We start from the raw sequence: 17,226 nt of genomic DNA on the forward strand, positions 1-17,226 counted from the left end.
CATACAAGCGTACAAAGTGAAACGCACGAAAAAATGCTCTTTTATACCACGTAATTATTATTATTATTATTATTATTGCTGCTTTGAGAGGTATTACTATGCAGTAATACCCCGGTTTGCCTGAAGGATAGCAGCTCGGTGCATTCGTGAGAGCACGTGATCAGAGAGTTTACTGGATGTTCGATTCTCACCAAGCAGTTTATGCACGAGACCCATGGGCCATGGCATCGATTAGTTCAGCACATGGATGAGGGACATCCTCTGCTCGCGAGACTTTGCTCTCAAGGTGTTTTTGACAAAATAGCGTTATTTGTTTTCTTTATGGTGCCATCACCGTTTGCTAATGCTCGGGGTAATGGGTCAAGAGGATGAGACTGGAGGGACATCACGCATTTCCAATTTTCTGCCTTTTAGCAATTAGAACCCATGTTCCCAAACAACCATCAGTAAACTTTCAGGACAATTTCCTTTGTTGTTCCTTTGCCTGATTTACTCTTCATTGTATTGACGATTTTCACCTTTAGCTTCTTGATTGGGTCATGGAAACATTCACCCTTCTGCAGCCGTTGCACTTGGAAGTTTGTGTACGCGTCTTCTCCCTTTTGACGTTCTGCCAACAGGTCATTGTATACCTCTGGGGATGCTACTGCCCCCGTGGAAATGCTCACTAGATCAGATGGTTATTTTCCAAAAGGTGCGACACCCATACAATTGGTATCCAAAAGATCGAACTCATCCCTTTTTATGCGAGTCTTCTCAAGGTCTTTATGCCTGATGACCCTTGGACCCTGGTTAGAAATCTACGACTACAATAGTTGCCTCAGTGCTCCTGCCGGATGTTCACCTGTGAGTTAGTATATGTGCTTGGTTTGAGACTGAAACCACGGGGCCCTCCTGTTTTGTTGTTGTCCCCCGTCGCACAGCGTAGCGAAAGGGGGACTATGGCTTTCCCCTGTGTCGGTGCGTGCGTGTTTGCGTGCGGGCGTGCGTGCGTAAGCGAAGGACCGCATTCGAATTTGGTGTGTGGGTGCAACCCACGTCAAAATCCAAGATGGCCGCCGCCATGTATGTCTGATGCCATGTATGTCTTAACCTTGTGAGATGAATATCTTGAAAAATAAGCGAAGTACCAACTTCTAATCTGGTGTGTGGGTGTATCTAGGCATAAGGAAGAACGCTATTGAAAATTGGGTCGCCACGTCAAAATCCAAGATGGCCGCCGCCATGTATGTCTGAACCTTGTGAGATGAATATCTTGAAAAATAAGCGAAGTACCAACTTCTAATTTGGTGTGTGGGTGTATCTAGGCACAAGGAAGAACGCTGTTTAAAATTGGGTCACCATGTCAAAATCCAAGATGGCCGCCGCCATGTATGTCTGAACCTTGTGAGTGGAATATCTTGAAAAATAAGCGAGGTACCAGCTTCTAATCTGGTGTGTGGGTGTATCTCGGCATACGGAAGAACGCTATTGAAAATTGGGTGGCCACGTCAAAATCCAAGATGGCCGCCTCCATGTATGTCTGAACCTTGTGAGCGAAATATCATATCATAGCATGTTTTCTGCGTCTTCCACTTTGTCAACTCGCATCACTTCACCGACGGGGGACCTAGGCGTAACGCTTGTTATCTCCATTTGTGGGGTCTCCCGCAGTCTGTGTGTCTTTGTTTACAGTCTCTTCAGTGATCTGGTCCACAGCAGTTCTATCGAATGGATTTCCATTCCTCCACTGAACAGAGAATCTACCATTGAGAAAGTGGTCATGCAATCCTGGACAGGTCTCGTGCAGCCATGACATCTGGGCGTAATAGACAAGAAGATGTCTTGCACAGTTGGATTTGTCTGTGGCAAAACACCAAGGAATCGCGCCTCGGATGCAAGAAAGATGGAGGGGACCAGTCCCCCTCTATGTCATCATGCAACGAGGAGCCAGAGCATGACCAGCAGAACTCGTCAGACAGTGATGACGATTGAAAGGACACCTCCATCAGTATGCGAGTAATTATCTGAAACGTGACGAATAGCATTAAAGCTCGTACTTGCCTTATATCTGCATGTTCAATATTCCTTATTCATGTTAACATTCCATGTTAAATAAGTTAAATATCATAAATATTCTGGTAAGCATGCTGCCAGGTGTAGAAAATTTTGTGCGAGAAAGATCGAAATTCTGACCTATTTTCTCAATTATTTTGGAATCCAATGGACCAATATTTACAAAGGTTGTACTGGCATGTGCCAAATTTTATACTGAACATACATATCTTGTTAAGGGTTGTATATGCCTCAGATCAGCCATTGCAAAGTTATAGTCAATTTTCAGAAATATGATCAATTGTGGCCGACATTTTCCAAGATGGCCGCCAAAAGGGTGTTTAGCTACTCTTTCGAGATGTCCATCACGTTTTTTTATTTACCACAGACATCATTCAACCTAACTGGTAAATATAGTGGCTTTTAGTTTCCCTTTCTAGTGTTGGGCTAGCGGCTAGGGTGCCGGCTTAGGATCCCAGGATCCTGGGTTCGAATCCCGGTCGATCGCTGAATTAACGCCAGGGGGGTTGACTCAGCCTGTCATCCTTCCGAGGTCGGCTAATTGAGTACCAGTTCACTGGTAATTCCCTGTTTGTCGCTAAAGGCGGCAAAAAGGGTTGGCGTCAGGAAGGGCATCCGGCCGTAAAACATTGCTTCAAAAAGGGGACCAAAAAACAACAACAACCACGGTTCCCGAAAAAGGCCAACCCCCGCTTGCGGGGAAAAATGGCCTCTAAAGGTGTTTTTTTTGTTTTTTTTTTAGTTTCCCTTTCTGGGAGTCAACTCTTGGCTAGCTCATGGACTAATGGGAAAACATCTTCACATTTTGTGATCCTCTGTGAGCTGAGTCCGATCAGGTGATTTCTTTCCGTGTTTAGCGTCGAAGACGTGGATGTGGAGGAGGAGGATGACGATTACGTGATTGAGCAGCGCAGGAAGCAGAGGATGGCGATTGTACAGGTAATCAACATTGCTACATTCCTGGCATGGTTTGCACACAGTGACAAGGTGGATAACTTCTCAGGGGTCCATGTAATTCCAGGTGCATAGTCCATTTGTCAATTGAGACTGAAGAGAACGTTGGATAGCTTGCAGATGAGTATATGATCTGCTCCCATCCTCCCTCCCCATTAACTTTTCGTAGCTTGAACTCAGCCGATTGTAACTTTTTGCCACATTCCCCCTTCCCATCAACCCCCCCCCCCCCTCTCCAGCCCCACTCCTGGGTACCTGTCATTATGTTTGAAGTTTTATAAAGTAATAGCCCAAAGCACCCAGCGTTGCTCGGGTTCTTTTTGAATGAATTTACTACTATAATTCAGCTTTTACTCGCGGCCGTAGAAGATTGACTACTATAATTCAGCTCAGCTTTTCATTGCGAAATTGGCCCAGCCCGGCCGAGGCGGCCTCCACCGGCCTCGCCACCTTGCCTATTACTTTCCCGGGGCCCGTCCCGACATTTTTGGTTATTTTTGAATGCATTCACTAATATAATTCAGCTTTTACTTGCGGCCTTAGAAGATTGACTACTATAATTCAGCTCACCTTTTAATTGCGAAATGGGCCCAGCCCGGCCGAGGTGGGTGGGCCTCGACCGGCCTCGCCACCTCGCCTAAAACCTTCCCGGGGCCCGTCCCGACATTTTTAACTCAACTTGACTATGTCCAGCTGAGTTTTTGTCGACACCCAGTGTCCGTCATCTGTCTGTGTCTGTCTGTCTGTCTGTCGTCTGTAAACAATTCGACGTCTACGCTCTAAAAGTCACAATTATTGATGAAACTTGTTATGCAGCATCTTTAAGACATAAACTAGTTTGGGATTGCATTTGGGCATTGCATTGCCAAAAATGGGCGTGGCAGGGCAGCCATATTGAAAAATCAATTTTTGTCAATCTGGTACTTCCTAATGTAGCTAGAAGGCTGAAACTTGGTGTGTAGACAGTATGTAACAAACCTCAACACATATATTACGGGTTTTGACGATGTCCGAAAAATGACCGTCGTGACCTATGACATGACTTGACCCATAAACATCAGTTTGGACGATGTCCAAGCTCTAAAAGTCACAAATGCTGATCAAATTTGATGAAACTTGTGCCTTTTTCCACTTAAAGATATTTGAAAACACACAAATAAACGCACATATAAACATATAAACGCACATATAAACTATATAGTTTGTGGTTCTATTATGCATATTCTAACCATATTGATATAGACCAGTTGAGTTCTGGTTCCCTGGAACCTCTAGTTTGTATTGGAGGTTTCTTCCTATCTTTAACCATTCAAGAGATTAGCTTGCGCAGACAAACAAACAAACAAAAGCTTTCTTTTATATATATAAATAATAAATAGATAGAAGATAATAGATAGAAGATAGATTAATCAATGGAGCATGAATGGAGATAACCTACCTCACATTTACACCAGCTCTGTACTAGTCAGGTTCACTATGTTTTTTCGTTCAAAATCATGGTAGATTAGCAAACCTATACATTTTTGGAAACGTTATTACATGGAAAATCTGAAAATCAATGTTTACATTTGCCAATTCCGACCAATTCGATTCGACCAATTCGACCAATCGACCAATTCCATTCGACCAATTCGACCATTCGACCAATCGCTTCGATCGACCAATTCGATCGATTCGATTCGATTCATCGAATTCGATTCGATCGACCATTCGACCAATTCGATTTGCCAATCAATTTGACCGACCTTTGCTTGTGTGGAACGGACTGTGAAAACGATGCGGACTATATTGTCGGATACGACACACAGGACAGTGATGACGAACTCTAAATGGCATATTCTGTAATCGTGTATGTTTGATGCCATTGACTGCCTGTGTATATTTTGTCATTGACTGCCTGTGTAGATGTGAAGTTATACTGACTGCATGTGTATATATGATTTTGCTGACTGCCTGTGTATGTTTGGTGATATGAATTATTGTGACACATTTTGATGTTATTAACTGCCTGTACAAAATGATAACATGTATTTGATTATGCAACTTATCGCGAATATAAAGACAGTATTTTGCAATTCAAAACCTTTGATTCGTGTCTTACCATTCCCCATAGCACTAATTTGATACTTTCATTGGATTCCTTGTCCCTGAAAATATAGGTTTAGTATATATTTTAAAGTTTTTAGGGTAATTAGAGGCAGAAATAGAACAAAATATGTATTTTACAGTGGCCATTTTGAAAATCCAAAATGGCCGCCATACAGGTATCTCTCCAAATGTAAACATTGATTTTTAGTTTCCTTATGCTATAACCTTTCCAAAAATGTATAGGTTTGCTAATCTACCATGATTTGGAACGAAATATAATTTATTGACATAGTGAACCTGACTATACTTCGAGGTAGGTAGGCCCACACTTCTTACAGAGCATCAGGGCACTCATGACAGGTCGTGAATGTCTTCTGTGCCTGAGAACCAATCCTGACCAGGTTGCCACTTCACCATGTGGAACTGATCAATCCGAGATACTGGGGAATCAAACCCACACTGGTGAGCCAATACATCGAGGCTTTACCTGACTCGACCTCTAAAGTTGCTCTTCATGTTGCATCTTGACGAAGCACTTGCAGTAACATACCGTAGTTATTCATAGTCAGAACCATGACCTTCGTTCTCCCGTTCTCCTTTCGCTTAACGCGTACCTTCACATTCGTGTCCATGAGCGGATGTTCCACATACGTTTATACTGAGACTAGTCATGGAGCTGTGAGGGTTTCCATGCCAGAGTTGCACTGTTTTATTGCAGGTACAAGTCGAGATCTCGTGTCACCACATAGGTCGGAGTGTTTATTTACTTATTTGGTGGATACGAGACGTTTGTTTCCTCATATCTTCCCAGATTGATTTAAAACCTGGCTGTTTCAACCTCGATGACCTTGCCTTGCAGAAATACCGGGTGCAGCCGGATGCAGACAGCCAGCAGTCGGAGCCGAGCAGCCCGCACAGCTCGGGCCGTTCACGCTCGCCATCCCCTGAAGAAGAGCTGTTTGAACGTGCCGCCGCTGACGTCAAGGCTTACCAGATTGAGAACCGGGACACGTTTGAAGCATCAATGGTGGCCAAGATGCGCCAGATGGCATGGTTGGAATGCATTGCTGGTAAGTAGGTGAAAATATTTGAATCGGGGAGACAGAGCAGCCCATGACATGGGCATTGAGGAAGTTAGGAGTGGAGGAATGGTTGATCAGAGTGGTGATGGCAATGTACCAAAGAGCGTGCACAGCTGTAAGGACCAGTGTGTGAAATTGGGGCATATAGTTACCAGCCATTTGGGCTGGTAACTTTTGAGAGTTACCAGCCCGAAGAAAAAGTTACCAGCCCGAAGAACTGAGATGAAAATAAGGACTCAAATTGGTGCATTTTAGGAGTGTTCAGGAATAAACTCCCTAAAAACCTAATCGCAACTATAGGTCTTCTCGAATAATTAAATTAAAAAACACTAGTGAATAATATTTTCATGACACCAAATACGTTTTATTGTCAGAAAAGTGAGGAAATTTTATAAAAAGTTTGTGCATAGATCGATCAACATGTGCAGGACAGTCACAGTTGATAACTTGATGGTGAGTTAAAGTAATACAAAGTTGAGAAAAACTTGAGGTCTAGTAGTCGGTCTATGATCTATCACATTTCTTGTTAGTTTTACATATCTTCCACGGCAGCCTGTAAGTCCTCAATGTCATCCAGAACCACGTCTTCGCAGTCAGTGTCAAGGCCGGACTCATAATCCGACTTTGTCAGCTGCTGATATTGGCTCCGGCAGACCAGCTCCCTCAGGTTCACCACCTGCAACAGCAGCAGCATCTATCTCCGTGACCTGATCCCGCACCAGCTTTGGCAACAAGCTGGCCCCTGCTCCGCTCCGGGTGAAGTTGGGCCTTCTCGTTCTCTTGGAACAGCTGTTCCAGAAGTTGATTGCTGGCTTAGGCTCAAAGTCGGTGATATCCGCAGATTCTAGTTGGATGCAGAGCAAATCCGACATTGTTGTTGACTTGAGCCTGTTCCTGAGATCATTCTTCATGATCTTCATTTGTGAGAATCCTCGCTCACATTCGGCCGAGCTGGCTGGCAGTGTCAATATCAGGTCAATGACTGCCAGGATGTTGGGGCACACAGGCTGATAGGAGTCATTCACCTCTGGCCACTGCAGATCTGTGATTTTTCTATAGCATTACTATAGTAATAATTACTATTATAGTTTATCTATAAAATTTATATATTTATAAATATATATAATTACTATAGCATTTCTACAGCATAAAAGCATTTTGAAATCTTCTTATTGGTGGGAACTATATGAATAAAGTATTCTACATCTATAGTCATTCATAAATCTCCCACATACGGCATATTAGTTCCGTTTCGTATATTAGTTAATTTAGCTCCGTTCCGTTTGACCAACGGAGTTCGTTTCGTACTATACAGCGAACCTATATAAGGCGTATCCTCATTGGCTCTCGCTCGAATGGCACATCCAATCAAATACCACGAAAGAAAATATAAATGGCGTCGAATGTCAGACCCCGGATATAAACAAAAACAATTTGCAAACGCAGAAAAAAGTATTAATTTGAGGGAAACATGCATTTTCAACAGAAAAAAGTCTATTTTAAACGAAGGTGTAGGGCAAAATCTATCCAGACCACCGGGCTGGTAACTCAATAAAGATACCAGCCACGGGCTGTCGGGCTGGCGTTAATTTCGCACAGTGGTAAGGACGAAGGATGGGAACAGTGGTGAGTTTGAGGTGAAGGTGGGACTGCATCAGGGGTCGGTACTAAGTTCACTACTATTTGTAGCTGTGATGGAGGTGCTGGCTCGGAACGTAAAGGAGGGTTTACCGTGGGAGTTATTGTATGCAGATGATCTGGTGTTGATTGCGGAAAGTATGGATGGACTGAAGGAGAAGATGAACAAGTGGAAGGAATGTATGGAGACAAAAGGTCTGAAGGTGAATATTGGAAAGACGAAGGTGATGGCATGTGGTAAAGCATGTGGTGAGATGGAAAGAACTGGGAAGTGGCCACGTGCTGTGTGCAGGAAGGGTGTCGGAGTGAACTCCATTCAATGTACAGTTTGCGCTGAGTGGGTTCATCAAAAATGTAGTGGTCTGAGAGGGTCATTAACCAGTGTGGCAGCTACATTCAAGTGTAAGGTGTGCACAGAGGGAGCTGCAGATGGAGGAAATATTGAGTTGGATCTTGGAGACGGCGTGAAGCTGGAAGGTGTGAAAAGATTTTGCTACCTCGGAGACATGCTGAATGGAGAAGGTGGATCAGACTCGACAACGGTTGCAAGAGTGAGATGTGCATGGAAGAAGTTTCGGGAACTGAGTGGCGTGCTGATGAGGAGGGGAGTGTCGTGGAAGCTGAAGGGAAAGGTGTATGCTGCATGTGTGAGAAGTGTTATGATTTATGGGAGCGAAACATGGGTAATGAACGTAGAGCAGCAACGAAGGCTGGAAAGGGTGGAAATGCAAATGGTTCGGTGGATGTGCGGAGTATCGTTGAGAGAGAGGAAGACAAATGATGAATTGCGAAAGATGATGGGAATAGAGCCTGTGATTGATGCTGTGAAGAGGAACAGGTTGAGATGGTTTGGTCATGTGTTGAGGAAGGATGAAAGTGACTGGTTGAGAAGAGTGATGGAAATGAATGTAGAAGGACGTAGAGGACGGGGAAGACCGACAAAGACTTGGCTAAAGATGGTGGAAGAAGAAATGCGGGCAATGGGGTTAACAAGGAGAGATGCAGAAAATAGGGCAAAATGGAGAAGATTGTCATGGGGACCGCAAGGCTAACCCCCGCTCTAGCAGGGAAAATGGCCTTAAAATGCTTGTTGTTGTTGTGTTGTTGTTGGGGAGACAGAACAAAGCTGTTTTTTTTTTTTTTTTTTTTTTTTTTTTTTTTTTGGTGTTGCTTTAAATATTTATTTTTAATCAACTGAACAGTTAAACTGATATCGGGATCTGGAGATTTTTGGTTTTGCTTCATTCAGATTTGTCCTTATTTCACAGCAGATGCTGCACCAAGAAAGCCACTGGTTCCAGACATGTTTGTGGAGTCTGATACCACGTTTGCGGCACATTTTGATGTAAGTGAGCGTGTTGTTCAATGGATGCTTTTTATTGGTTTAGAAACGTATTAACATTGTGAGGTTCTGTTCTCTCACTCACCCCTCATGATTGCTGCCGATGTGGTTCATTGCTACGTATAAAAGCCCCAGGTAGACTACTATTCGCTGAATTTCATTGGCGAGTCAGCTGACCTTTTATCACAATAGACACGGTACTTATGATACGAGCTCTTTTCAGACGCTGAAAATCTAGATCTACTTCGAGTTGGATTTGAACCCATAACCATAATTATTTGAACATAACTGACTTCTTTCCTGGAAGTCCTAGCTGTGTCCATGTGTTTTTTTGTTTTTTTTACCTCTCACTCCCCAACCCCTTCCCACACCTCCTCCCCCCAAGCCCTCTCCCTCCTACAGATCTCCCGATGTCCCTGCTCTCAAATGTTGCACTTGTGTGCTTCCCCATCTTGCCCCCCGCTCCCTTTATTTCATCTTATGTGTCGTTTTTTAAAAACTCAACTGGACTATGTCCAGCTGAGTTTTTGTCGACACCCAGTGTCCGTCGTCTGTCTGTCTGTCTGTCGTCTGTAAACAATTCGACGTCTTCGCTCTAAAAGTCAGAAATATTGATTAAATTTGATGAAACTTGTTATTCAGCATCTTTAAGACATAAACTAGTAGTTTGGGATTGCATTTGGGCGTTGTACGCCCAAAAATGGGCGCGGCAGGGCGGCCATATTGAAAAATCAATTTTTGTTTTGTTTTGTTTGTTTCCTTTTTCCTCTTCCTTTTTTGTTTCCTGTTTAAACATGAGATACCTTCAACGTTACTGTACCTCTTTAGCACATATAAACTATATATAGTTTGTGGTTCTCTTATGCATATTCTAACCATATTGATATAGACCAGTTGAGTTCAGGTTCCCTGGAACCTCTAGTTTTTTTTTGGCATTAATGTTGGCTCTTAAACGAGCCTCGATCTTGTATACAAAACAAAACAAAAAATAAACAACCTATGGGGTATCAATCCATCGTCTTCACCGCATTACCATGCTTGATATTGAGAGCCAGTAAGGCCCAAGGACCCATTACCAGCATGTGAACCATGAAACCTGCCGATCACATTTGGCACTAGGTTTCTTCTCTTGATGTATAGGTTTGGCATATGTCTCTCCTTTTGCTTTACGTGTACCTTCACATTCGTGTCCATGAGCGGATGTTCCACATACGTTCATACTCAGACTAGTCATGGAGCTGTGAGGGCTTCTATGCCAGAGTTGCACTGTTTTATTGCAGGTACAAATGGAGCACAGCTCCATTACCTGGAGCACATTTTGTTATCTCCTCCACCAAAGGTGGATGGAGGTTATGTTTTCATCCCTGTCTGTCTGTCTGTCTCTTTGTCCGTTTGTGAACAAGATATTTAAAATAGTTGTGGATGGATTCCAACCTATCAGTGGGATGCAAAACGTAAACTCTTCACCAGGCCAAGGTATGCTCTCTACTGAGTGCCGTTCTAGTTTACCTCTTGGTTTTTTTTTTTTTTTTTTCATCTGTCGATTCAGAGCCCGAGGGTGAGGGTGGCTGGCGTGGGAAAAGATTACAAGGAGAACCCGAACCTCAGAGACAACTGGACCGATTCCGAGGGATATTACCGTAAGCTCCAGTACTGCATTTTAAATATCATCTTTGGAAACCCAGCACGCTGGTCCGTTGCTGCTGCTACCTTGTGGTGTCTGAACCTTCAAATACAGCTTTTACCCAGTGCAGTCGTGCATTATAGGATATTGTCCCAATGACGCCGCCATGGTAGGCCCACGTTCTTCAATTTACATTGTCACGCTTTTGGGTGCAATGATAAATGTGTAAAAGTGTATCCTTATCGACAGATTTGCATGAATTAATTTGTTTTAAATTGAAATGCGACTGACACCATGTTGTCTTCTTCATAGTAGGCCATTTCCTCCTCTATAACATATGGGATAACTGTATCGGTGGAGTGATGCCGACTTTGCGCGGCCAGTTAACGGTGATGGAACACTGCATAATCGTGCCGGAATACCTCCCTGCCCACCCGCAGGTGTAAACATCGGTGAGGTGCTTGACAAACGTTACAATGTGTATGGGTACACCGGTCAAGGTGTGTTCAGTAACGTGGTCCGGGCTCGGGACATCGCTCGGGGGAACCAGGACGTTGCCATCAAGATAATTCGCAACAACGAACTCATGTGCGTTGTCACCAACATTTGACATTCTTTCTTCCTGGTGTTTTAAAAAAATATGCCTACTTTGAAATCTTGCCCAAGTTTGTTTCCGCTTGGCATCTTCCTCCTCCCCTTATGCTTGCTGCCCCGTTTTGGTGCCGCTGCTTCCTCACATTTTTCCTCTTAAAACCTCTTACCTTTTTATATTCCAATTCTTTGCAAAAAAAAAAAAAATCCTCATTATTCTATCTTTTCTGCATCCTACGACTTCCACATTCTCCTGCAACGTTGTGTCCATCACCAAGGTGCGATATCTACCTCTGGACCCTCTGCCACTCGATTCCTTCTGTGTGAAGGCTCCTCCAGCACATTGGTGAACAATTTCGCACGGAATGAGGGATTCTGGGTTTTTTGAGAGGCGCTAGGCCACATTAGGTCACTGATTTTCCGCTTCCGTCCTCCCAACCCCCCCACCCTTCCCCCACACCCTTTTTTCTCCTTGTCTCCCTGCTAATCGCCCAGACGGTAGAGGCTTGGCGAGCAGAGATTCCATTCGATAACACAAGGTCTCGCAGTTCAAATGTGTCTCCGCTTCGAGACCTCTGCTCTGCCTCTGCCACGACAGGCCTCCCGTACGGTGAATTGGTATGACCAAGGCATCACTCGGGCAGTGGTGCTGTCTCATTGACAAAAACTAAAACCAAAAGATTGTTAAATTGTTTACCGTGGAATGCTTGCAACGCACTGCTTGGAAAGTCGGACAAATTTCTCGGATTTCCAATGAAGGGCGTTGTCGAAAGAAGACGTGTGCCTATTGTAAAGTCGCCAAATGAAAATTGGCAATTTAAACCCCTCACCTCCTCTCCACCCCCACACCACCCAAGTGTTTACCGCTTCGTGTTGGTTTGCAGGCAAAAGACAGGCCTGAAAGAGCTGGAGTTCCTGAAGAAGTTAAACGATGCAGACACGGATGACAAGTTTCATTGTGTTAGATTGTTTCGCCATTTTACCCACAAACAACATCTCTGCCTTGTATTTGAGCCACTCAGGTAAATTATCCCTTAAAATTTAAACCCATGCACCCTCTCCCCATCTTGCCACCACTTTTGCTGTCCATGCCCTGCCCTCCCCAACACGCTCACATACACAGTTTTCACCACCTCATTGATGAAGAGTTTGGTTGCTGTGTTTTGGTGTGCTCTTCATTTCATTTATTTATTCTCATTTCAAAACGCTCCTTGATCTGCACGTTGCTCCACATATGCAGCATGAACCTGCGAGAGGTTCTGAAGAAGTATGGGAAGGATGTTGGTCTGCACATCAAGGCTGTCCGTTCGTACAGCCAGCAGCTTTTCCTGGCGTTGAAACTGCTCAAGAAATGTAACATCTTGCACGCAGACATCAAACCCGACAACATCCTGGTGCGTTTGCAAATCAGCTTCGACTCTACGCTTTCATGTCCACCACTTCCACTGTCTTTTGCAATGGGTAAATGGTGGTGACTGGTTAAAACGTAACACTATGGTGGGGATACGTGTTTGAAAACTACTTATTTAATCACTTTCCTCTTCCTCCTCCGTCCAGGTGAATGAATCAAAAACGATTCTGAAGTTGTGTGACTTTGGCTCGGCGTCACATATTGCTGATTGTGACATTACCCCATATCTCGTCAGCCGATTCTATCGTGCCCCGGAAATTGGTGAGTCGTTGAGGATGCTACCCTAGTGTTTGGGTCTTCGTACTCGGGAAATACACGTAGTCGACAAAAAATGGAAATACCAGGGTAAATAAGGGAACACCAAGTATGTTGAAAGCAACAGCTTCCACACAGGTGTGGCCCATGTGTTAATTAAGCAAATAACATCCCAGCGTGCTTAGGGTCATGCATAAAAATGCTGCACAGACCTGGTTGCCTATACAGTCACGTGAAAAAGTAAGTACACCACATGTAAAGTTTTAGCTTTTTCAACATATTTCAACATACAGCTATTTGATCTTCATTTCAACAATATTGATAGATAAAGGTGATATAATATAACAAATATCATGAAACATTTACATTTTGTAGTCCATTGTACAATTTAAATAAACGTAAATGCAAATTTCGCATGTGGAAAAAGTAAGTACACCCTTGGCTCCAATAGGTGGTATTGCCCCCTTTGGCAGAAACAACCTCAAGTAGGCGTTTCTTATAATATAACTGTCTACCAGTCTCTGACATCGACTGGGAGAAATTTTTGCCCACTCCCCCATGCAGAATTCTTTCAGCTGTGCGATGTTTGAGGGGTTTCTTGCATGCACAGCTCGTTTCAAATCCCCCCACAACATCTCGATGGGATTTAGATCCGGGCTTTGACTTGGCCATTCCAGAACCCTCCATTTCTTTCTTTTCAGCCTTCCTTGGTGGATTTACTGGTATGTTTAGGGTCATTGTCATGTTGCAAGGTCCACCTTCGGTTGAGCTTCAACTTTCCGACAACAACAACAACAACAACATGCATTTTAAGGCCATTTTCCCTGCTAGAGCGGGGGTTAGCCTTGCGGTCCCCATGACAATCTTCTCCATTTTGCCCTATTTTCTGCATCTCTCCTTGTTAACCCCCTTGCCCGCATTTCTTCTTCCACCATCTTTAGCCAAGTCTTTCTCGGTCTTCCCCGTCCTCTACTTCCTTCTACATTAATTTCCATCACTCTTCTCAACCAGTCACTTTCATCCTTCCTCAACACATGACCAAACCATCTCAACCTGTTCCTCTTCACAGCATCAATCACAGGCAATATTCCCATCATCTTTCGCAATTCATCATTTGTCTTCCTCTCTCTCAACGATACTCCGCACATCCATCGAACCATTTGCATTTCCACCCTTTCCAGCCTTCGTTGCTGCTCTACGTTCATTACCCATGTCTCGCTCCCATAAATCATAACACTTTTCACACATGCAGCATACACCTTTCCCTTCAGCTTCAGCGACACTCTCCTCCTCATCAGCACGCCACACATCTGACAACTTTCCGACAGATGGCCTCACATTATCCTCAAGCACCCTCTGATACAATGAAGAATTCATAGTGGATTCCATGATGGTGCGCTGCCCAGGCCCTGATGCAGCAAAGCTGGCCCAAACCATAATATTTCCACCACCATGCTTTACAGTTGGTATCAGGTTCTTGTGGTCAAATGCTGTCTTTGGTTTTCGCCAAATATGTCTTCTGGTACTGTGGCCAAATAGCTCTACCTTTGACTCATCTGTCCAGAGCACATTGTTCCAGAAGGGCTGGTCTTTGCCTCGGTGTTCATTGGCAAACTTTATTATTGCCCTGATGTTCTTTCTGGACAGCAAAGGTTTCCTCCTGGCACACCTCCGATGGAGATCGAATTTGTGCAGCCTCTTTCTAATGGTAGACTTGTGCATTTTGACATCAACAGTGGCAAGAGCTACCTGTCGGTCCCGTGATGACATTCTGGGGTTCTTAGAGACTTCTTTCAGCATCTTATGGTCTCCTTTCAGGCTGAACTTGCTGGGGCGGCCTGGCCTGAACAAGTTGGCAGTTGTTTGGAGTCTTCTCCGCTTGTAGATGATCTTCCGGACAGTCGAATGATTGATTTCAAATTGTTTGGAGATCTTTTTAAATCCCTTCCCAGACTCGTAGGCATCTATAACCTTCTTTCTGAAGGCATCAGAGAGCTCTTTTGATCTCGGGATGGTAATGCCACACACTTCAACAACAAAGAGCAAACCAAACTAAATGTCTGAGGTTTAAATAAGACAGGTTCCTCCAAGATCCTCTCTAACGATGTTCTAATCATTTGCACCTGAGCTGCTGCACCTGATTCTAATTTTAGGTATTTGAAGTAGTGATAAATGTAGGGGTGTACTTACTTTTTCCACATGCGAAATTTGCATTTATGTTTATTTAAATTATACAATGGACTACAAAATGTAAATGTTTCATGATATTTGTTATATTATATCACCTTTATCTATCAATATTGTTGAAATGAAGATCAAATAGCTGTATGTTGAAATATGTTGAAAAAGTTAAAACTTTACATGGGATGTACTTATTTTTTTTTTTTTTATTTTTTTTTTTATTTTTTTGTATACAAGATCGAGGCTCGTGAAAGAGCGAACATTAATCACACAGAAAGACAAACCGACACATAAAACATATAACATCGGGAGCGGTAGACAAGATGGGGAGAGAGGGGGAAGGACACAAACACAACATTTGAGAGCAGGGACCGAGAGACATGGAGACATCGAGAGATCTGAGAGAGGGCGAGGGCTTTGGGGGGGGGGGCATGGGAAGGGGGCGGTGGGAGAGGTATAAAACATATGGACACTGCCAGGACTTCCAGGAAAGAAGTTGCAATTTCAAACAAGGTGGATCTGGGGTGAATTAGCGGGGGTAGAAAAGATCAAGGTTTTGGATGGGGGAAGATAAGAGATGGTGGTGAACAGCTGTTTTAAAGACCTGGAGGGAGGAGTGGGATTGAAGGGAGTGAGGGAGTTTGTTCCAGAGGCGGGAGAAAAGAGGAATGAAAGAGTGAAGGTGAGCAGAGAGCCGAGATTTCGGCAGTTTAACCATCAGAGGGTTGCTGGCAGATCTTGTGCGACCTGTAGGAATATTTGGGGGACAGAGCACAGAGAGAGCTGGGGGTGCAAGGCCGGAGAGGAGTCGGTAGAAGACAGAAAGTCCACCTACCTGCCTGCGGTGAGTGAGTGAAAGGCCCTCAGAGATAGCTTCATCGCGGGAGATTCCAATAATTCTGAAAGCTTTGGTTTCAACAGCGTGAAGCCGAGCTAGGTGTGAGGCGGGAGCACCGGCCCATAGGGGAGAACAGTATTCCATTGAGCTGCGGATGAAAGCCTTGTATGTGGTGAGGAGCTCAGGTGTGCCGAGGAAGGACTTCGCACGACGGAGGATGCCCAGTCGGCGAATGGCTTTGGAGGCCAGCTTGGAAATGTGGTTTTCCCAAGAAAGATCATGGCAGATAGTGAGACCCAAAATCTTGAGCGACAGAACTTCTTGGAGAGGATTGTTGAGAAAGTAGATGGGAGGGTTGTCCAGTCGATCTTTTCGGAGAGACATAGTAAGAGTGTGAGATTTGTCAGGATTGAAAGACATGTTCCACTTGTTTGACCAGTCTGTGATTTTGTCCAGGTCTTCAGAGAGTGAGGAGGCAGCAGACTGCCGATCTGAGGGAAGAGGAATGGAGCGGCAGAGAGTGGAGTCATCAGCAAAGAGATAGAGAGGATTTTCGAGAGAGTCAGAGAGATCATTGATGAAGACCAGAAAAAGCACGGGGCCCAGAACACTGCCTTGGGGAACTCCAGCCTGAACAGGAAGAGGAGATGAGAGAAACCCATTCAGGGCCACACGTTGACGACGACTAGAGAGGAAGTCCGCCAGCCATGCGTGGAGATTTCCATGGATACCAAAGGAGGAGAGTTTGGTGAGCAGAGCGGGGTGCCAGACCGTGTCGAAGGCACGTGATATGTCGAGGGAGACAGCTCTAATTTCCTGTTTGGCATTGAGGACCTCCATCCATTGTTGAGACAGCAGAAGCAGCATGTCCAGAGTAGAGTGACCTGGTCTGAAACCAAATTGATGATCAGAGATCAAGCCATTGGAGAAGAGGAAAGATTTCATATCCGAAGCAATGATGGATTCCATGACTTTGCTGATAATTGGGAGAAGGCTGATTGGTCTGTAGTTGCTAGGATCTGTTTTTGCACCTTTTTTGTGCAAAGCGGTGATGTTGGCTGATTTCCAAGCAGATGGCAGTTGACCTTGAGCAAAAGAGAGGGTGAAGAGAACAGAGAGAGGGTGAGATAGAGCAGCAGAGCAGGATTTTAGGACCCGTGGGCTGAT

General features: G+C 44.3%; 1 protein-coding gene across 7 annotated transcripts in view; it reads left to right on the top strand.

The window, feature by feature from the left end:
- PRP4K (pre-mRNA processing factor kinase PRP4K) overlaps positions 1-17,226 on the top strand; it is a 45,384-nt gene that overhangs the window by 10,753 nt on the left and 17,405 nt on the right. For 5 of the 7 annotated variants that reach the window (XR_010984443.2, XR_010984444.2, XR_010984445.2 and 2 more), the window contains exons 6-13: positions 2,913-2,994; positions 5,957-6,167; positions 9,086-9,162; positions 10,709-10,799; positions 11,224-11,371; positions 12,259-12,396; positions 12,615-12,768; positions 12,932-13,046. Coding sequence is in view for 1 of the 7 variants with exons in the window: in XM_068116277.2 (XP_067972378.2) it covers positions 2,913-2,994; positions 5,957-6,167; positions 9,086-9,162; positions 10,709-10,799; positions 11,224-11,371; positions 12,259-12,396; positions 12,615-12,768; positions 12,932-13,046 (1,016 nt within the window). In the remaining 6 variants the exon portion in view is untranslated. The remainder of the gene's footprint in view (positions 1-2,912; positions 2,995-5,956; positions 6,168-9,085; positions 9,163-10,708; positions 10,800-11,223; positions 11,372-12,258; positions 12,397-12,614; positions 12,769-12,931; positions 13,047-17,226) is intronic. The other 2 variants (XR_010984446.2, XR_013623562.1) reach the window with 1 other exon arrangement.

The sequence above is a fragment of the Myxine glutinosa genome, chromosome 5 (assembly GCF_964187855.1).
Source record: "Myxine glutinosa chromosome 5, kmMyxGlut1.1, whole genome shotgun sequence".
NCBI lineage: Eukaryota > Metazoa > Chordata > Myxini > Myxiniformes > Myxinidae > Myxine > Myxine glutinosa.